Consider the following 21,952-nt stretch of genomic DNA (forward strand, 5'->3'; position numbering starts at 1 on the left):
TCTAACTTTCTACATAGAAAAAAAGCTCCAACGCTCCAGCGGGATATTTTATCTGATGAGCAAGGAATTCTGACTTTTCTGATCTTAGCAAAGCTTGGTATATATGAGCCAGGATTGTTGTTGTTGTTTTGGTTAGAGTGTTCAGTTAAGCTCATTTTGTTTGTGTTGCTCACTCGCCCCCCATCATCTTCTATTTACGAGATTACAATTTACAGATACTCCTTGAATTGGTTGGATGAACAGAATGCTTGTGTCTCTTTCTTCACTACCATTTTCTCTGAGCTATGAGGGTGACTGCCCCCTCTTTAATCCTATATTCCTCCGGAGCATTTCTGCTTCGCTTCACTTGCTTTTGTTGCTCCTTATTGTCCTAGTTTGGATGTTCAAGAAAATCGTAAACACTCAAAACTACACAAAACAAAAAGATCATAAAAATGCCAGAATGTTGTGCTACAAACAAACCATCTCCTCTTGTTTGAGTCTCTCACTGTTCAATCTTGTTCTCTGTCTATTAACTCAATTTTACTGGTACTCAAGTGGTTGGTCTGAGGAAAAAATTCTAACTTTTTCGGATTTCTTAATAAAGGCTGTTTCTTGGTTAGTAATCTCTGTTGTTTTACACACCCAATTCTTAAACTCTGTTGAAAACAAGTACCCGCTTGTTTTGAGAGCTTGGTGGGGGTGTTTCTTTGCACTGTCTTGTTATTGCTTAGTAGTAGACATATTTTATCACAAAAAGAACAAAACTTTATCAGCACAGTTTTGGGTTTCTGACCTAGTGTCCACTGTCATGGGGTTGTTCTTCTGTTCTGTGGGATTTTCAGGTAAAAAGGAGGCTGTAGGTGACCTTCTTAAGGAACCCCTGTTGAATGGTGGAGAAGTGAAATTACCTTCTGGGAATGAATCTGTTACTCCTTATTTCAGTGCTAGCCTTTTCAGTACACTTACTTACTCATGGATGAACCCTCTAATTTCTCTTGGCACCAAGAGAATATTAAACCCTGAGGACATTCCTCAACTTGCTGGTTTGGATAGTATTAGAGGCATTTTTCCAATTTTAAGAGATAAGCTAGGATCTTCTAGTGAGGGGGGTAGAAAATTGACTACATTTATGCTGGCAAAGGCATTGATTTTCACTGTTTGGAAGGAAATTATGTTATCTGCCATTTATATACTCCTATATAAATTGCCCACTTATGTTGAAGCTTATCTCATTAATAACTTAGTTCAATTCCTCAACGGAAGCCGGGAATTTAGAAATGAAGGTTACTTGTTGGTCTCTGCATTCTTGATAGCAAAGCTTGTTGAGTCAGTGGCAGAGACACAGTATTTTTTCAAAGTAAGGCAGGCTGGGTTCAGGGTAAGGGCTGCACTGGTTGCCAAAGTCTATAACAAGGGTTTGACTCTCTCATGCCAATCAAGGCAGAGCCATACAAGTGGAGAGATCATCAATTTTATGACTGTAGATGCTGAGAGGATAGCTGACTTTGTTTGGTACATCCATGATCCGTGGATTATACTTGTGCAAATTGGCCTTGCATTGGTTATTCTCTACGAAAATCTCGGGGGTGCTTCAATTGTAGCACTCCTTTCTACTGTTATAGTGATGCTAGCAAACTTCCCTTTAGCAAAATTACAGGAGAGATACCAGGAAAAACTTATGAAATCCAAAGATAGTCGCATGAAGGCAACCTCTGAGGTTTTAAGGAACATGAGAATACTTAAACTTCAAGCTTGGGAGATGAAATTTCTATCCAAAATCCTTGGGATCAGAAATACTGAGGTAGGATGGTTAAGAAAATTTGGATACATCTCGGCTTTGACTACTTTTGTCAATTGGGTTGCCCCGTCATTTGTGTCTGTTGCTACATTTGGTGCTGCTGTGCTTATGGGGGTTCCACTTGAATCCGGAAAAGTACTTTCTTCGCTTGCCACATTTACTACACTGAAGCAGCCTATTTACAGAATTCCAGATGCAATTTCAATGATAGCTCAGATTAAAGTTTCTCTTGATCGAATTGCATCATTCCTTTCACTAGATGACCTGCAACCTAGTGCTATTGAGAAGCTTCCTAGAGGTAGTTCTGATGTTGCCATTGACATTGTAGAAGGAAATTTCTGTTGGAATGAAACCTCTTCTAGTCCACTTCTAAAAGACATAAATGTAAGAGTGTATCATGGCATGAAAGTTGCCATTTGTGGTACTGTTGCTTCAGGAAAGTCAAGTCTATTATCTTGCATTTTGGGAGAAATGCCCAAAATTTCAGGAAGTGTTAAGCTCTGTGGAAGCAAAGCCTATGTTCCACAGTCGCCCTGGATACAGAGTGGGACCATAGAAGAAAATATATTGTTCGGTATGAAAATGGACAGCGAGAAGTATGATAGAGTTCTTGAAGCATGTTCCTTAAAGAAAGACTTGGAAGTTCTCCCTTTTGGTGATCAAACAGTGATCGGAGAGCGAGGAATCAATTTGAGTGGTGGACAGAAGCAAAGAGTACAAATTGCTCGTGCTTTATACCAAGATGCTGACATTTATCTCTTTGATGATCCATTTAGTGCAGTCGATGCTCATACCGGAACCCATCTCTTCAATGTAAGAAACTTATCACGTGTTATATTTTTATCATTAAATTCTCAATTTTGTTTTCTGTTTTATATTTTCATATAAATCTATCCACTTCTGGCAAATTTCTTCTCTGAAACTAAAGCTATCCACAACTGATCTTCTCTTGATAGGAATGTATACTTAGACTTCTGGATTCAAAAACAGTTATTTATGTTACACATCAAGTAGAGTTCTTACCTGCCGCAGATCTGATCTTGGTAAGTTACCCATGTTTGTTTGTTAATTTATTATCTTCCGTTCTTACCTATTCAAGGTATAAAAGAATTTAGCTCATTAAATCAGGTTATGAAAGACGGAAGGATTTCACAAGCTGGAAAGTACAACGACATCCTCAAATTGGAAAGTGAGTTTATGGAGCTTGTGGGTGCTCACAACGAAGCAATATCAGCAACAGATTCCTTTGAGGAAAGAATAGTAACAGTAAGAAACGAGAGCGGTGGAATGTTGACCACTAATGATGCTATAAATGAAGAAGCTACAGATGGTAAAATTGATAGCTCTGTAAGACCAAAAGGCCAACTTGTCCAAGAGGAAGAAAGAGAGAAAGGTAGAGTTGGGTTCCTGGTTTACTGGCAATATATTACTATGGCGTTTGGAGGTTTTCTTGTGCCCTTTATATTATTGGCACAAATAATCTTTCAAACACTTCAAATTGGAAGCAATTATTGGATGACTTGGGCTACTCCGGTGTCAGAAGGTGAGACACCACCAGTTGGAAGCTCTACTCTCCTTCTTGTTTATGTTGCATTTGCAATTGGAAGTTCCTTCTGTGTCCTTGTCAGAGCCTTGCTGCTTGTGACCACTGGATTCAAAACCGCCACACTACTTTTTCACAAAATGCATTTGTGTATTTTCCGTGCTCCAATGTCTTTCTTTGATGCCACACCCAGTGGGCGTATTCTGAATAGAGTAAGGGAACATTCATATTTGCTTTTGTTCTCTTTTATGAATCTGTATGATTCTTATCATCATTTGTTGATAGCAAAACAGTGCTTGATTAATTGTTGTATTTGTCATCACAGGCATCTACGGATCAAAGTGTTGTTGATCTGAACATTCCCTCTCAAATTGGATCATTTGCCTTCACAATAATTGATACGTTGGGTATCATTGCCATAATGTCTCTAGTTTCATGGCAGGTCTTCGTTTTCTTTATTCCTGTGATTGCAATATGCGTCTATTATCAGGTAGGCTCTATGCTCCCTTCCCTTTCTACTTGAATCCCATATTTATGATTGTTCATGTGGCACTAGCTCTCTGTTTTACTTATTTTTCTGCATTTGGATTCTATTATAAACCCATGTCTAAAGTCTGTTTTTATAATGGAAAAGACCTGATTTATGCAACATTACGTTGGTTTTATTTCTATATTTAATGTGTATGCATCTTATCATGTTTAAGAAGTTGTAAATTTCTTGATTGCAGCGACAATACTTGCCTTCAGCTCGAGAATTGGCACGATTAGCTGGAGTTGCTAAGGCTCCAGTCATACAGCATTTTGCTGAAACTCTCTCGGGAGCAACTACGATTCGAGGTTTTGACCAGGAGTCCAGATTTTGTGATACAAATATGAAACTAATAGATAATTATTCTCGGCCCAGGTTTCATGTTTATGGTGCTATGCAGTGGATATGCTTTCGCTTGAATGTGTTGTCTGTAATCACTTTTGCCTTTACGTTGATATTCTTCGTATCTGTTCCAGTGGGAACTATTGACGCAAGTGAGTGTTCATCATAATACTTCATTTTTCTTTTCAGCAAGAAGATGTGCTTATCCAATATTAATAATTTGTCCCCATCAACAATTTGCAGATTTTGCTGTCTTAGCAGTGACATATGGGATTAATTTGAACTCGGAATTGATTTGGATTGCATTATGTTTTTGCATTGTAGAGAATAGTATTATATCAGTTGAAAGAATAATTCAGTACACTTGTATGTCTAGCGAGCCCCCTCTTGTTACCGAATCTAACAGGCTTGACGCGTGTTGGCCGCCAAATGGTAGAGTTGAAATCAGCAATCTAAAGGTAATTCCATATTTATTCCTTTAAGCAGTTGGTAGTTAATTTCTCGTTCCATGTATTTGCATTCTTTCTAACGATTATGGATGGCTTGAAAGGTACGATATGCTCCACAGCTGCCCCTTGTTTTACGAGGCATCACGTGCACGTTTTTGGGAGGAAAGAAAACTGGAGTAGTTGGGAGGACTGGCAGTGGTAAATCAACACTTATACAGACCCTCTTTCGTGTTGTTGAACCAGCGGATGGAGAAATTGTTATAGATGGTATCAATATATCGTCAATTGGACTGCATGATTTGCGGGCTAGGTTGAGCATAATTCCCCAAGATCCAACCATGTTTGAGGGGACAATTCGTGGAAATCTAGATCCACTCGAGGAGTATACAGATGAACAGATTTGGGAGGTAGTTATGCATTTCATATTCCTGTTTCTTCTTCTTTTTAGTTTGTAACGTTTGTAAGTTGATCGATGGTGTTTCTCTTTAGGCTCTTGATAAGTGTCAGCTGGGAAGCGAAGTTCGTAAGAAGGAAGCTGGGCTCGATTCTGCAGGTTTTTGTCATTCCTCATAGCTATCTATCTGTACACTTTCTTATTTGCATTCCTGAAACGAAGTAACGAACATTTCCATAAACAAACAGTTACTGAAAATGGCGAGAATTGGAGCGTGGGTCAGAGGCAACTCGTCTGTCTCGGGCGAGTGCTGCTGAAGAAGAGCAAGATTCTGGTACTTGACGAGGCTACAGCGTCTGTTGACACCATGACAGACAATCTGATCCAGCAAACTCTGAGGCAACACTTTTCAGATTCCACTGTCATAACAATTGCGCATAGGATAACCTCGGTGCTAGACAGTGACATGGTTCTGCTCTTAGATAATGGTTAGTACTACTGTGTGTTCCAGATTCTGATGAAATCTGTAGATAATTCACACCATTTTTTTTTGTCTCTGATGCAGGGGTTGTTGCTGAAAATGACACTCCAGCAAATCTGCTGGATAACAAATCGTCGTTATTCGCAAAGCTTGTGGCTGAATATACCATGAGGTCAAGTAGTTCTGGTTTCGAAAAATTGTCGTGAATACAACAATCAGATTGTACGAGGCTTGGTTAATGTTTCAGGCTTTCAGCTTTGGATTAATAATGTAGGATGCTCTAAAATGTTAAAATGTCAGGTTTGAAGAAGGTGTAATAAACATATTTGCTTCCTGTCCATATTTCCAGTGTAGCTATGTCCATTCGTTAAAAGAACTATGGTAGTGGACAATCTTGGCTTTACAGAAGAGTATAAACATGTAAAAGAAGATTTTATTTTTTATTTTGTTGAATATAAATATATATGTTTTGTGTTGGAGAAAATAAAACTAGCCTAACAGCCAAACTCCTCTTCATATTAATTAGTTGTATTAATAATGGCAACTTGTATTAATTCATTTAGTTATTTTCGAACTTGAATACATTTACAACTATTTGAATTCAATGATCCATCTCAAATTTAGTTTGGTTGGCGCGAATAGATGTGTAATTTTATTCTTAAGACCATCTCCAATGAAGACGTCAAATCAACAATTTGGTGTAAGTTTTGGCGTAGCGTAGCAAAGCTCTAACGAGACAGTATTGCAGCATATATTTTGCCGATAATGAATAGTGCGACACCATATATGGTGCTGCAATGCTCATCTACGCCAATTAGTTTTTTTTTTTTTTTTTTGGGTTGGAGATAGTCAAGTTGAGAGTTTAAAATCTCATCTCGTATAAAAAATCAATATAGCCAGCACTTTGTCTCTTAATTAGATATTGAATTAGGAGCAAAGACCAGTGATGAATACCCATCTCAAATCCAACCCATTGGATATTACTTGCAGTTACTCAAACTTGTATAGGGTTTTTTTTTTAAGGTAAACGTAGTTATTCCATTAATTCATAACATAAAACGTTTACATCAACGATCAATGAAATGGTAAACCATTCCTTACAGTCAGAAATAGAAACAACTTTTCTAACTATGCTATAGAAAACTTGAATCGCAGACTGTTTTATAACTAGGAAGCTATGTTCCTATGATAATGAAAAGCTCGTGAAAGTAACGAGAGGAAAAAGCCCGTGAAAGTAACGAGAGGAAAACACAATAATAGAGAAAATAAAAAGTGGTAAAACCAAAGTAGGGTTGGGAGTTCAAGACTACCAACACAAATCCCAATACCTACCTACTATTATTTTATTAAAGGGAAAGAAAACGGAAGAAGAAGATCTGTGGCGGTGGTCGGAGGCGGACGGAGCTGCGACGGTGGTCGAGGCGGAAGAAGAGCGAGAGTAAACGTAGAAGGTGACCAAAACCGCCGGCTCAAAGCTCCATTAGAGCTCCGGCCGGAGGCCGGCGGTGGAAGCCGAAGTTGAGCAGCAGAGAAAAGCTTTTTGTTTTAGAGAGAAAAGGGAGGCAGCATTAGGGTTTTTAAAAAAATTGTGTATGTATAGGGTTTAATACATTTGAACAACAAAAATGATTTCTAATTTTCAAATGGTACAAATAAACATGTTTTATTTATTTATTTATTTATTTTGAGGATAAAAACTTAATTCATACATGTTTTATTTATTTGATTTTCCAAATTTCCAGACAAATTCCAGTGCATCATGGCATCTTTAGACTAAAACAAGATAAATTATGAATTCGATGCGTGAATCATATTCGTAAAAAAGGGTATTACTTTAACGACTGCTAGAAGATGGAGAGGGTTAGGTAGAGGTGTGGAAGGTCAGATGTAGCCCGGCGTCAAGAAAAGAAAGAGACAGAGAAGCCGGGGCTACACCCGTCATTTCACACCTGCAAGTTGAAACCTGCGCTTTGGCAGAAGCACACAAGCAAAGAAATTGAGTCGTCCACGCAGCTCAAATCCAGCTCGCAGTAGAGGCCGAGCGAGCAGGATGAGCTCTTCGTCTACACGTTTCCATCTCTTCAAGCTCCGCAAGAAGATCTAATCTCCACCTTTCCCACTCTATCTACTCGTACACACCGCCATATACGTATTTTATTTGGAATTTTGGATTGAATTTCGACTTGTTTTCTAATTTGACGCATAGTTTCTTCGAATCCACATGGAAGCAGTAGCAGCTCTTGAGCCCTATCTCTTGAATCGATCCGCATTCAGAGTTCTTCGCAGCCGTCGGTTAGGGATTTCCGCCGGTATCTCTGCCAGAAGTCTGTGCTACGCTGCGAAATCCGCCGGCAGGGGTTACTCCGTACCGTACGGTTCCAGGATTTTGTTAAACTCCGAGCGCCATCAGAGTCGACCCGGATTGAGCCCGGTGGTATCGGTAAGTCGCGGTTGTGCTTGCCGAAATGTTGAAGATGGCGTGACGAGTGTGAATGTGGGGCTCGTGGAGGTTTTAGTGAAGAGGGGTTTGATTTTGGTAGCTTTAGTTTGTGGGGTTTTTGTGTTTGGCTGTCGGAGAGTGCTTGCTATTGAGGAGGTTGTCAGTGCGGGCTACGGGGCTTTGGACCAAACTCTTGTGGCCTTGAGAAATTTTTGGCCAAAGGTTTTGCCGGTTCTTAGAGTTTTTAAAGAGCAAGGTTTGGTGTTGGCATTGCTTCTCGGGCTCTCGGCATTTTTCTCCATGGCTGAGACTTCAATCACTACGCTTTGGCCATGGAAGGTAGCTAGCTAATTCAACCTCCAAACTTTTTTTTTTTTGGCAATTTGGAATTGATTTCATGTCTTCCTTATTGCTGTAATTGAATTCTCGGAGTATATGAATCTTGAGCTGCCATTGATTAGAAATAACCTGTGGGAATTGGGATTGCTACACACACACACTCATACATGCTTTGTGGTAAAAATTAAAGCTTTTCTGTTGCTTCTTCTTTATTGTTACCTTGAGCATCAATTAATGTGCTGATGTATTGTGAGACAGTGTGATCTCTGCACTAGATATATGAATTGTGTCTTAGTCCATTTTTTGGGTTCTCTGTACAGCTTATCCCTTGCTCTTATATTAATTCATTTCTATAATTAGTTGATGCAGTTATCTTTTCTGCTTTTCATATCAGGTGAGGGAGTTAGCCGAGAAAGAGTCTGAAAATGGAGTCTTTAAAATGTTGAGGAGTGATGTTACTCGATTTCTTACAACTATACTTATAGGCACAACGTACTGCCCTTTCTGAAGCTTTGTCCATATATTTTTCTGCTTTCACCACTTCAAAAAAGAATGTTTTCTCATATTGAAATTCATTTATTTGAACAGAGTTGTGAATATTGGAGCTACAGCATTAGTTACTGAGGCTGCAACAGCAGCTTTTGGTGAAGCTGGTGTCAGTGCAGCAACAGGAGTCATGACTGTACGTCATTTTTCTCGTTTCTCAGTTGAATATCTCATTTGGTAGTTTTATGGTTGCAAGTCTGGAATCTTTTCCTCTATCAGGTTGCAGTTTTGCTTCTGACTGAAATCACTCCAAAAAGCATAGCTGTTCACAATGCCACAGAGGTTGCTAGGGTTGTGGTAAGTTAATATGTGACCTTCACCCTGAAGTGACTGACTTTGTTTTCCAGCTAAAGTGTTGGTCAGATATGTTTGATGATAATGCCTGACTTGAAAATGCCTTTAGGTCAGGCCAGTGGCATGGCTTTCACTGATACTGTATCCTGTGGGAAGAGTTGTCACATACCTTTCAATGGGGATGCTAAAACTTCTTGGCTTGAAAGGAAGAAGGTGTGCCAATCGGAAATGAAAGTTTGATACTTTTTGTACACTGTATATTTTTTCTTGCATTCTTACTATTATGTTTATGGTCCAACAACTAAGATAATTGCCTTCCAAGCATTAGACCTGGGTTCAAGTCCCTGCATATGCATTTCATTTCGTACGCATACCCAAACTGGCACTGGGAACAGCTGAATAGACTGATAGAATCCATATTACCAATCCCAACTAGGTTGGAGTTAAGGTTTAGTTGAGATGAATACTCAACTGCTCTATTTAGATTCGATTTATATGTACCCATCATCTGTCTGAATCCTCTAAAACATGTATGTTCGGTGTAAAAAAGTTTCTTTATATGGGCAAAATATCTCTATCATTTAAATACTAAACTAAACATTGCATGGAATTCGCAGACGTATGCACCTCATACATTGCTTTTACACATTTACAAGTTGTGGAGGATGCACTGAATATATTTCTGGGGTGAAATGAAGTATTGTTTGTCTTTATTAACCAGCATATCAATGGAAGTGCACAGACAAAAACATACAAAAGAGGAGGATTGTTTTGAAAATATGCTGTCTCAGAATATTACATTTGATAAAAATCAAGGAATTCCTGAAAGAGCCTACCAATTCTGTTTCCTTTCTTGTTTTCCCTGTGAATTTATTGAGTGTAGATAAATTTTACTCTCTCATGAGCACTTAGTTATGTTTTTTTTTCCTCTTGCTTTCTTATTTATTTATTTTTTAACATTTCATACTCCAGTGAACCATATGTCACTGAAGAAGAATTAAAATTGATGCTTCGTGGAGCAGAGTTAAGTGGTGCAATCGAGGAGGAAGAGCAGGTAATACAGTTTGTTTTATGGTTTTATAGTGCAAGCTCCCATTGTTTGAAAACGAATATGAAGCATAGAAGCTACATTTTGAATGCTAACAACACCATAACTGATTACTACATGATCCACTGGTTGCTAGTGCATGAATTGAACCTATCCAAAATAGCACATGATTTTGACCGTGTACTGACTGCAGCATTTCCTTTGATGCATACAAATATACAATATATATTTTAAGTTAGGATGAACCTTATTCACTAGTCTTTGTTTATTTGTGCTTTCGTTTCTTGCTGAAGTGTAATGTAATTTAACTGTATGGAATTCAAATAGTCAAATTAGAAAAAGACTACGGTTATAACCTCCTTTAGGAACTGTAAAATATGCTATGATGCATTACAGTTCATCTACAATAGAAGTTACTAGGGATATGACTACCGCTACCGACTGCACTAACATAGATGTAACTACCTAGAACTGCCACTACACTAATATACCCCCCGCAGTCTTAGCTGGGCAACAGCAGGGCAATGACTGTGATGTAGCAGCTTAATCCATGAAGTGGTTGAATGGAAACCAAAGAAAAAGCTCCAGGAGAGGCTGCATCAAAAGTTACATGAGAAACCAGATAGTTGCCATGAGAGAAACCAAAGCCAATAGAAGAAGTGAGGGTAGAAGAAACTGCTTGCCAAACTAATTAGTTGTCTGTTTTTTGGGAAAAGAAAAGAGATATAAACCATTGTTGGAGGGGAGGGGCAAAGATGTAGCAGATTATAAAGATTGAAGAGGAAGTCAGGCGAAAAACTGTTGCTTATAAGGGCTATCTAAAAGAAACATTGGAACTGAAACCTTTATATGCACTGAAAAGGGAGTAGTTGGGGCCAGAGGATAATCTGAAGCTGAAGAGTGAAGACAAAAAAACTGTAGTAGAATTGATAAGCCTGAGGCAGACATCATAACCATCAGGGAAAGACCAAAACAAAAAGTCAAATTGCAGATGAAAAAGAAGTTTGGATGAAGAAATTGCATTGCAGAACCAAGCTTCTGTTTCATGGAAACAGAAGTCAGAGGCTGTGGCTGAAGCAAAACTGAAGAAGTGATTGCAGAGGAATCCACATTTGAAGGATGAAAAAAATCAGCTTGAGTGATGGATGAATTTCCAGCCATAGATAGGGAAAAGAAAAGATTGAAAATGTAGAAGAACATTACCGAAATATTGTAGATCACTGGAAACTGAAAGAATTGCAGAAAACAGCTGCATTTTTTTTTTCAATAGTTAACAAAGAGGCCTTGATACCATGCTATATGATGTAATATAGTTCATCTAAAATAATCTACAAGGGATATATAAATATATAATGTAACACAGATGTAACCAATAACCACTCAAAACTACCACTATACTAACAAAGATTAAACTACCTAGAACTACCACTGCACTAGCATTTCCTGAGTAATATTTGAAGGCATTAAATTAACCTTTTTGCTAATTTGTGTTGCATGTTCTCATGTTTTGTGCATATCCTTGTGCTACATGCAATATTCATACTTGTATTGAGTGGCTTCTAGAAGAATAAGTTATTACTAGAATACTTGCAAAGGTTAGTTAGGCAAGATAGATAATCATGCAGTACCTCACCCTCTTTTCTCCACCCAAAAACAAAATGAACTTTTTTTGGGTTCATTTGAGGGGGTTGGGATTTGAACCTTGACATCCTTACCTTAAGTCTTAGACTAGTGCCACTCGACCACAAGGCCTTGGGCAAAAGACAAGAGAAAGTATTCCGGTTTCCTTGTATCATCCCTTCCTGATCGGAAACCCTAACAACATGTTTGGTTTGGGGAGTTGGAACTCCCAACTCTCCCCTCCCCCTCTCAGGATTTTTAATTTCGTCTCTTGGGAAGAAGGATTGAGGTTGCCTGACAAGAATAGCCTTCCCAATTCTAAAAATCTTGGTAATAAATTTTTGAATTGGAATTTTGTATAATCAAGGTTTAAAAAGGTGTTTATGAGGCATGCTCAGCCTAAGGTGAGGGCAAGTAGCTTCAGGGCGTGCACCCTTGAGGCTTTTTGAGGTGGTGCAAGAGCGAAGTGTGCTTTCTATCAACACGCCCTTAAAAAAAGCCTAGGGTTTAAATTAAAAAAAAGGTGAGTGGACACTCACCTTCTCTGGACTCTAGCTTAGGGTGACTCAACCCAACTGCCCTTTTGCTAGAGAAGTCAAAGTAACTTCTAACTTCTCTAGCAGCAATGTTTCGACTTCTTGAATCTTCTTCTTGTTTAAGGTTTTTTTTTTTTCTTCTTGTTCTTTGATAGTTCCTTTGTTAATTTTTTCCTACTATGATTGTTTGGGATAGAGAGTGAGAGGGAGACAAACTCTGAGGTACTTCGTAAGACTAAGAAACAAGGAGATATTAATTACAGACTCTCTAGAATCCCGGGAAACTAAGAGATAAACTTTTAGAACTCTACAATTCTCTCAAGTATTAATTACATAATTGATAATTAATAATAGCATTATATATATATATATATATATTTTAAATTTTATAGTAACTATTTGATTTAATATGTTAATTAATTTTTTTTAATAATGATGATTCAATGTGATTTAATTTGGTGTTCCATACTTCCATTAAATAAAATAACTAAAAAAAATTAATATATTGATAATTTTTAGGGTCTATTATGAGGCTTATGCCCTATCTTCCAATACAAAACGCCTTGATACTGAAACTAGCCTTTTTGAACCTTGTGTATAATATAATAAATTGATTATTATAATGGAGAAGTTGCAATTTTTGTCTTTAAGTACTTAGGTAATTGTTATTTTTGTCCTTAGTTCTTGCATGTGCTTGTATTAAGTTCTTAAGCTTTTATCTAGGTTATTCTTTTTATCCCTAGTTCTTTGGGCAATACATTTTTACAAAGATTCTTTTCACTCCAACATATTTTAGTTGGTTGTGACTCTCCACATTTGTATTGTGAATCTTTAATTTAAAAATTTTTAGGATAAAGCAATTGAATTCCCTAACATTTAAGAATGTAAAATGTTTAAGGAATTCATCTAATTTGTCCTCAAATTCAATTGCTTTGTTCTCAAGTTTTTAGATTAAAGTTTCTCAATGCATGTTTTGGAGTGAGAATAATCATGATAGAAGGTATTTCCCAAGAAGTAGGGATGGAAAGAACAACCTAAATAAAAATTGAAAGACAAGATAGAAGCACAAGCAAAAATTGGGATGAAAGTAACAATTACCCAAAAACTTATGGACGAAGATGGTAAATTTTCCTTTTTATAATTTACTCCGTATGATTTATTATATTATAATTATAGATTACTATATTATAATTATAATATTGTAAATGTAATTAATTTAAAATTTTAATTTATTATAATAGAATGTATTTCATTTTAATTTATTATACTATTATGATAATGCATGTACAATTTGGCCTTTATACTACTTATATTCTCTTTCAGTTCTTATGTAAACCAAACACTAGAATAGGATTATTTAGTAACCCTATTCCCACCAACCAAACAAAGAAATGACTTTCTATTTTATTTCTTAAGTCTCAATCAAAGTTATATCCTTGATTTATGTCCCTCTTTTTGTATGCTAATAAATGTATACATTTTACTTTAAATGTTGTACACACCAATGTTATTAGACAAATTTGTCCCTACTACATTCTTGTTATACAAAACCACCCTTACACCGTTATAACACCGTTACTTTTTTACCCCATCATTATTACCATACACCTATATCTATCATATATTTTTCCTATTCTTTAACTATCGTTTTATTAAAATCATTATATAATTAATTTAATGATTGATTATATTTTAATTAAATTTCTATGAATGGTAAATCATATATGTGTGTGTATAAAATACATATATTATTTTTGTATATATAATTCGAATTATAAATTTTAATTATTTGTATTTATTAATGTTTTAATATTGGGCATGAATTTTCGCGCATCGCGCGTACAAAATACTAGTATATATATATATATATATATTGAAAACAAACATGAAACATCTTTAATTATCATTATCAAAGAACAGTACATGATCAATGAAACCAGGAGAAGTTTACAACCACTCCAAACAGCCTGACATAGAACGAGCTTCTCGCGCCCAAACATGGGCGGCTCAGTTCACAGACCTTCTAACAAATAGGAACTTCAAACTATCAAAAATAGATGCAAGTTCTTTCACTTCATTTACTACCATCCCGAATGCATTCTATTTTATTCCTCTCCCATGGAATTGCAATTCATTTCTCCCCTAATTTCCTCATTGCAACCAAAACACCTTGTAACGGATTTGTGTATGTTCTAAAAAAATCTGGGTCTGATGTGTGTTCCCTCTTGCAGGATATGATTGAAAATGTGTTAGAGATCAAAGATACACATGTTCGAGAGGTAATGACACCGCTTGTTGATGTTGTGGCAATAGATGCCAGCGCTACACTGGTTGATTTCCACAATTTGTGGGTGACTCATCAATACTCTAGGTATAATACACTTTCCATTCTTGAATTTAGAAGCTATTTCCTTTTCAAGGTTCTTATAAATTATACTCTTGTAGGGTGCCTGTTTTTGAGCAGCGTATAGATAATATTGTTGGCGTTGCATATGCAATGGATCTTCTGGATTATGTGCAAAAGGTCACCTACTGTTTCTAGCACTTCATTTTCTTAATCGTTGCTGTTCTCTAGTTGTACACCAATCTCATAATATACAGAATTATATTCTCTTTGATTTTTGAAGGGGGAACTACTGGAAAGTTCTCTGGTGGGGGATATGGCTCACAAACCTGCATACTTTGTACCTGGTAATCTCAATTTAATTTAATTTTGAACTATTAATTAAAAATAATAATTGTATTCCTAATTATGCGTCAGATTTGAGTTTCACATGATATGTACTCTGTTTTATTTCCTTTCTCACCTAATTGTGTATATTAAGAAAGGAGGATAAGAATGCCATTGATAGTGGGAGGGGATTACTTAAAATATGTAATTGTCACAAGTAAGTTGCGGAATGCATTGTGGAGTAAGATTTGAAGCTCTATGATTGCAGAAAGTTAGGTGGAGATGATTTCTTTTTTAGTCCTTGTATAAGCTTTATTATTGTCATATATTCTTTAAAAGGGGCTATATTGAATATATAGATCACCAGTCTTAAGATAATTACAGATATCTTTTGGGAGTTTGAATGACTGATATTACTCTGGCCATATCCATCCATAATCCTAAAGAGTAAAGACAATACTTCTGAAGCCCTTTAGAGCTGGGTTTATATGTCTGCCTAAGATTGATACTTCCAAAATCAGTGCAGGGATCTTGTTACAGACCTATCTCCAAATCTTTGTAGTGCTTCCAATTCATGCTTAATTGCTTATAGAACATGACTTTTGCTCCATTTTATTTATTTCCCACTGTTTGGTAGTTGATATAATGCCAATAAGATAAGAAAGCATTGCAATGTTGCAGATTCAATGTCAGTTTGGAATCTCCTCAGAGAATTCCGCATTAGGAAAGTACACATGGCTGTTGTTCTTAATGAATATGGAGGAACTATTGGAGTATGTATTCTTTCTCATCTTGAAATAAAGTTCTGCCAGTAGTTTTGTTTATCCAAGCCACCATATCCCCGTATGTCTAATTGCCTATATCTGTATTTTATACTCATCTATTCTGCCATGTTTCTCTTTAATTGTCTTTCCTTTGAATCAGATTGTAACCCTTGAAGATGTAGTTGAGGAAATTGTTGGTGAAATCTTTGATGAAAACGATTCCAAAGTAAGGCTCATACGAAAAATTCGTTTCCATGCAATTCAAGTGATTATTATACTCTCACTGGTTTCAGATGAATCCCTACTTCAATTTATCACTAGACCATCGCCACTTTAATGATTTCTGATATGCTTCAGTTCATCATTGATGCCACTACTTGTAACTTCTTTAATCAGCATACCTGTGATTTATAAGTTAAAGGAAAGAGTTCTCACAGTATTTGGTACCGTGGCAGGAAGAGATCCAGAAGAAAACTGGCTACATTGTTCTCAGGGCTGAGGGAATCTTTGATGTGGATGCTAATACATCCATTGATCAGCTATCTGATGAACTCGAGATTAAAATGCCCGAAGTAAATTGTTATCTTCCGCAATGATTGATTTGCTATGAAAATTTGAATTCTCTTCTTTACCATTAAGATCCTCTGTGATTTCCTCCTTCACTGACCTTTATTCTTTTAATTTCTATTCAGGATCATCAATACGAAACAGTTTCTGGTTTTGTTTGTGAAGCATTTGGTTACATACCTAGGACGGGTGAGAGCATAAAAGTGATACTTGAAAAGTCAAATCAAGAAGAACACAATGACTATTCTGGAAAGGAATCTGATCAAGGGGATAAAAATGAAAAGAATCAAATTTATAAGCTTGAGGTAATGTTTCGTCTCCCTTCTTTTGGGTCCCCTCTCACAAGTAATGTTTACTTTTTCATTTCATAACTGTTCTTTTTCCAATTTCTGCTTACTTCTTTATTGTCCACCTTGACTCAATATTTATGAGTACTACTTTATCATCATCAGTGCGAAGCAAGCCCTTAGGTTTTGATTGCTTTGCTAGAAAAGGTCCAAATTCCCAAATCCAGTTAACTAGCTATATCATATTTAACTACCACACTAACAAATAATGTTGGGTGGTATTTCATTGCCAAAAAAGTAGCTTTTCTTTCTATGTATTGTTTGATAAAGGTTGTAGGATTTTGTAGAATGTTTAATTAGCAGGGTAGTTGGTAGCTTGATAATGCTGTTGTATGGTGCAGATATTAGCCGGAAATGCGAGAAAAGTGAGTGCCGTTCGGTTTGAACGGATCAACCACGATGATGCAGAACTAGAGACCAGAGGTGTGAGACACTTGGCCCCAAAAATTATCGCAAAATGGAACAAGCAAGACGAATCAAACAACGAGGATGACAATGAGGTCAGCTTTCATGGGAAAACAGATAACGGCAGTTGCCTATCCAACAATTTTGTAAAATCTGAACACAAAAACAGTCATGACCTTCATAACGTTGAATGAATGGTCTACTTGTTACAACAATCTAATAATACTAAATTATGCGGGCAAAATCCTTAATGAAATAACAGAGGGAATGTAGCATTTGTTCACAGATGCAGAGAAGTATCAACATCTGTAAAACTCAGTGTTCTTGCCTCTCATCTCCTTTGCTTGGTGCAAGTGCCTGAAGTGCTTCTGCAAAAGTGCAATTGGAGGAAAGAGAATGGGGAGATTACTCTCAGCTCTTCCTATTGATTGATGCAATGGTCATATGAATATAATGTCCTTGAAAAGATTGTAAAGTTGAGAACTGTGTTGAAGCTGTTATTGTGTCCAAGAGGAAGAGGCTTTTGCTGGTTTTGGGATTGATTGATGGATTGATGGGTACAAGTACGGAGAAAGGGCTTTAAGGTGCATTTGCGTTAGGAAGAGAAAAAGTTGAAAAGGAAAGGGAGAGGGGAGTGGTGAAAGTGAATTCAGATGCAGTTGCCCTGTTTAGAAAGAGATGGAGATGTTATTAACCAAGTAAGCTTTAATTTGGGCAAAAATATGAAACTATGTTGATGGGTCATAAACAAAGAATATAACTTGTAATAAGCATATACATTCACATGTAGCTTTAATTTGACAGTAAACGTAGATAGTTTCCTCTCAAGAATAATGCAAAGTTTCATTCAGGGAAATGGAATGGATGCAGCTTAGCTTGCAGTTGCACTTGCTTTCTATATCTTCCTTCCTTGTGGTCTTCGGTTTAGGCTACAGCAAACCACGCCATGCTTTTACCACAATTCCAACCCATGTAGCTTCTAGCTAGGTACCAGGAAAACAAGACATTAGAGAAACTACACCTGTGGTTTCTTGGGGTTTTTTTTAGGATTTTAAAAACTGCTGTGTTGATTTTATACTGATGCAGATGATGATTTTTTGCCAAATTCTCTTGCAAAAACATAAGAAAAAAAAAAAGAGCTCAAAATGCACAAGTGGAGCGCACTTCTCGCCCGCTGAGGTGCATTAGAGTGGCTGCCAAAAAATGAGTTTGAAATGAACAAGTGGAGCGCATTTCTTGCCAGCTGGGGCGCATTAGAGTGGCTGCCAGTTGGTAGCCACTCTGACAAAACAACCGTTACTAAATGAGTTTGAAATGAACAAGTGGAGCGCACTTCTCGCCGGCTGGGGCGCATTAGAGTGGCCGCCAGTTGGTAGCCACTCTGACAAAACAACCGTTACTTTTCTTTAAAAAAACAATTATCGATTTTTTTTCTCTCTTCTATTTTTATCTCTCCTACATGGCACCCTAAAAAATTGTGTAAAAACCTAACAGATGTGGATGCTCTTATACAAAATCAATATTTTTAAAAATATATATATAAAAAGTATAGGTGTATATTTATAAGGCTTTTTTTTTTTAAAAAAAATATGCATAAATGTTAATTGTCTAATTATAGTATAGTATATATATATTGACTCTGTTACAACGTAGTATCGTGCCACTAGACCACAAGGTCTTTGGCTTTTATGGTATATATATGTCAAAGCCAGGAATAAAAAAACTCCTATTTTTTTTAGATGGTCTTTGGGGGCCAGAGTGATTTTTTACAATCATTGTTGCATGGACCATGGTCCACACAACTTTATGGACCATAAATAAAAAGTACATTTTTTATATACTAAAAATACATTATTTTTGTACTGAATGTACATTAATAATGTACCTTCAGTACAAAAATAATGTACTTTTAGTATAATAAAAATGTACCTTATATTCATAGTCCACACAGCTATATGCACCATGGTCCACACAATAATTTGTCGATTTTTTGATATTTTTTGTTTGGTTTATTTTTAAAAAGGCAAATTATTTTGTAGACCATGGTCCACATAGCTGTGTGGAGTGTGGACCATGAATATAAAGTACATTTTTATTACACTAAAGGTACATTATTTTTGTACTGAAGGTACATTATTTCATACTACCTCAGTCCCATTTTAGATGTCTGATTCGTTTAAGGAGGCTTGACTGAAGTTATTTTTAATTTAATTTTTCATATTATTAAGTTTAGCATTAATATATAAAATTTGTATATTTAGAAACTACATTAAAAGTACTATTAAACACAAAAAATTAAATTTAAAAATAATAAAAAATTACTAAAGAAAATAAGCAATAAAGAAAGAGTTGATTTGACCAATGAATAGTAAATAAGACAGGTAAATTGGGACAGAGGGAGTAGTATATGAAATAATGTACCTTCAATACAAAAATAATGTACTTTATGCACAAAAATAATGTACTTTATATTCATGGTCCACATAGTTGTGTGGACCATGGTCCATGCAATAATTATTGTTTTAAAAACATGGACATACATTTATTACAATTATTTCTTATAAAATATTATAATTGTTTTAATGACTATAGTAACTATTCTTTATATTAAAATATAATTGTAAATTGAAAGTTATAGTAGTTATAAACATTAACAATAATTATAATAGTCAATGACCTGTTAAGTGGTATGATGTGGCTTCCCCATAAGTCCATAACTAAACAGTACTCAAGAAAAAAAAAAACAATAATTATAATAAATGATGTAAATAAATAATGTTTAACTTATAACTGGTTGGCTCAACCTGACTTGTATTTAATCAGACATGATAAATAATTTTTGAACTAAATAAATTGAAGAAAAAATTCTATTTTTTTGGATTGTGGGTTGAGCTAAGATTTTTATTGTTTTGTATGACCTAATACATTCTATATTCTAATCAGTCATTTATAAATGTAATAAGTCAAACTCTTAAAAAATTGAAGAAAAATAGAGGGAAAATTGTTTTGGTTGCTAAGTTATACCCAAGTTTCGACTTAGTTCATAAGTTATGACCGTATTCATTTTTTACCTCTCAATTATAAGCAAAGTGGCGAGTTTGATCCTCGACATTAGGTTTACGTCTCAACTTGACAGAAAGCTCAAAAACTTCATATTATTGAAGGGGTAAAGTAGGAAATTCACATATTATTCTCCTTCTTATATTGAAACCTTTCGCATCATTATTTTCCATTTCATAGCCTCCTATTTCAAGGTTCTTAAACTCCAAAAACATTTCAATAGCCATTGTATGACATGTTAGGAATCTGGTTTCATATAAGGAACCTAAGACTCGATACAAACAATGAAACACTTCATCACCGTATCCACGCATGTGAAATAAACTATCCTAACAGTTTTTTTATTTCCATTACTAAGCATCAAGGGTAATCAAACCAGAACTTTTGAGATACAAGTCAAATTTCTTAGTTTGCTTTTATGAAAAAATCTCTACGAGAGTAATTTGTTTTTTTTTTTTTTTTTTGTTTTTTTTGTTTTTTTTTGTAGATGAGTAATTTGAAATTTTAGTATATAAACATTATTTCATAAACTTCACAAAATCATATACTACTGTTACTTTCGCAATCTACTGAAACACAAAGAGACAGCAGCGTCTCCACTGAGACTCAAACCCACCCCATTTCGCATGGGGTACAACCAAGTACTACTAGGCAACAAAATTATCGGCTCTCATATGTTCTCTTAAAACCAAAGTAATGAAGGATGAACATTAGTGATTCTGATCGTAACTCTTTTCTTTTTTTTGTTTCATTTATTTTAAAAATCATGAACATAAATTCATCCTCTCATCATTCGACGCAATTTAGAGCATGAGGCGCCTAGTTGCCCTTCAACTTTTAATGCAAACTATACTTGAAAAGCTCCTAAACAATATCTGAAAAGTCCCTAAATAATACATGAAAAGTCAATTAGGCCCCTAAACATTTAAAAAGTGCAATTAGACTCTTTAACAAGTTAAATTGGAGCAAAAAAGTCCAAAAACTGGTAAATGACCTGCTATAGCAGGTCTTTTACTATTCATGGAAACATTTGGTGACCGGCTACGGCTCGCCGAACTCCGGCGGAAGGCGACCAGGCGATTAGAACTCTGGTCGCCTTCCGCCGGAGTTCAGCGAGCCGTCGCCGGTCGACGGATTTTTTCATGAATAGTAAACGACCTGCTATTGCATGTCATTTACCGGTTTTTGAGCTTCTTTGCCCCAGTTTAACATGTTAAAGGACCTAATTGTACTTTTTAAATGTTTAGGGGCCTAATTGACTTTTCATGTATTATTTAGGGGTTTATTTGCCCCTTCCCTATGAAAAAAAAAAAAAGTAACTTTTTTGAGTATTATTGATTTTATTACAAGGTAGTACAATCAATATCCCACCGAGGTTTAGTCCTGCGACCTTCTCTCCAAGAGAGTCACAAAAGTGTCATCTGAGCACAATGTGCTTAACAAAAAGGTTAATTAATTAACCACTAAAATAATTATTACGAAAAGATGTATTACAATATAAAGTGAATAAACTCACTCTCTCTAGCGACTATAATAATAATAATAATAATTAATAATAATAATAATAAAGGAGAAGAAGAAGAAGAAGAATGTGGGATGGGGAAGAGATGTAGAGTGTTCAGTGTTGATTGGGGCGGTTATTGGGGCATGAGAGTAGAGAGTCAAAACCAGAAAGAAGGAAAGAAAGAGGTTTAGAGAGTCAAAGAGGAGATCGAAAGAGTAGTTTTAGGGAGTTGAAGCCTCAATGCCACATTACTAGAACAACTCAAACTATCCTTTCTTTTCTCAACTGTATTT

At 35.9% G+C, this 21,952-nt stretch overlaps 2 protein-coding genes across 2 annotated transcripts; both read left to right on the forward strand.

Annotated features, from left to right (window-relative positions):
• The first annotated feature begins 61 nt into the window (after positions 1-61).
• Positions 62-6,007, forward strand: LOC116009861 (ABC transporter C family member 3-like). Its single transcript, XM_031249028.1, has 10 exons — positions 62-2,593; positions 2,737-2,823; positions 2,909-3,535; positions 3,649-3,813; positions 4,052-4,346; positions 4,438-4,652; positions 4,745-5,050; positions 5,133-5,196; positions 5,286-5,525; positions 5,603-6,007. The coding sequence occupies exons 1-10, from the start codon at positions 236-238 to the stop codon at positions 5,722-5,724; spliced, it is 4,479 nt and encodes a 1,492-aa protein (XP_031104888.1). The 5' UTR covers positions 62-235; the 3' UTR covers positions 5,725-6,007.
• A 1,399-nt stretch (positions 6,008-7,406) lies between these two features.
• LOC116009821 (putative DUF21 domain-containing protein At3g13070, chloroplastic) lies at positions 7,407-17,982 on the forward strand. Its single transcript, XM_031248958.1, has 14 exons — positions 7,407-8,297; positions 8,692-8,789; positions 8,886-8,979; positions 9,063-9,140; positions 9,247-9,350; positions 10,110-10,191; positions 14,573-14,712; positions 14,787-14,865; positions 14,969-15,032; positions 15,694-15,785; positions 15,937-16,002; positions 16,232-16,348; positions 16,469-16,648; positions 17,032-17,982. The coding sequence occupies exons 1-14, from the start codon at positions 7,740-7,742 to the stop codon at positions 17,287-17,289; spliced, it is 2,010 nt and encodes a 669-aa protein (XP_031104818.1). The 5' UTR covers positions 7,407-7,739; the 3' UTR covers positions 17,290-17,982.
• Positions 17,983-21,952: the final 3,970 nt, after the last annotated feature.

Source organism: Ipomoea triloba, chromosome 2, assembly GCF_003576645.1.
Source record: "Ipomoea triloba cultivar NCNSP0323 chromosome 2, ASM357664v1".
In the NCBI taxonomy this organism is placed as follows: domain Eukaryota; kingdom Viridiplantae; phylum Streptophyta; class Magnoliopsida; order Solanales; family Convolvulaceae; genus Ipomoea; species Ipomoea triloba.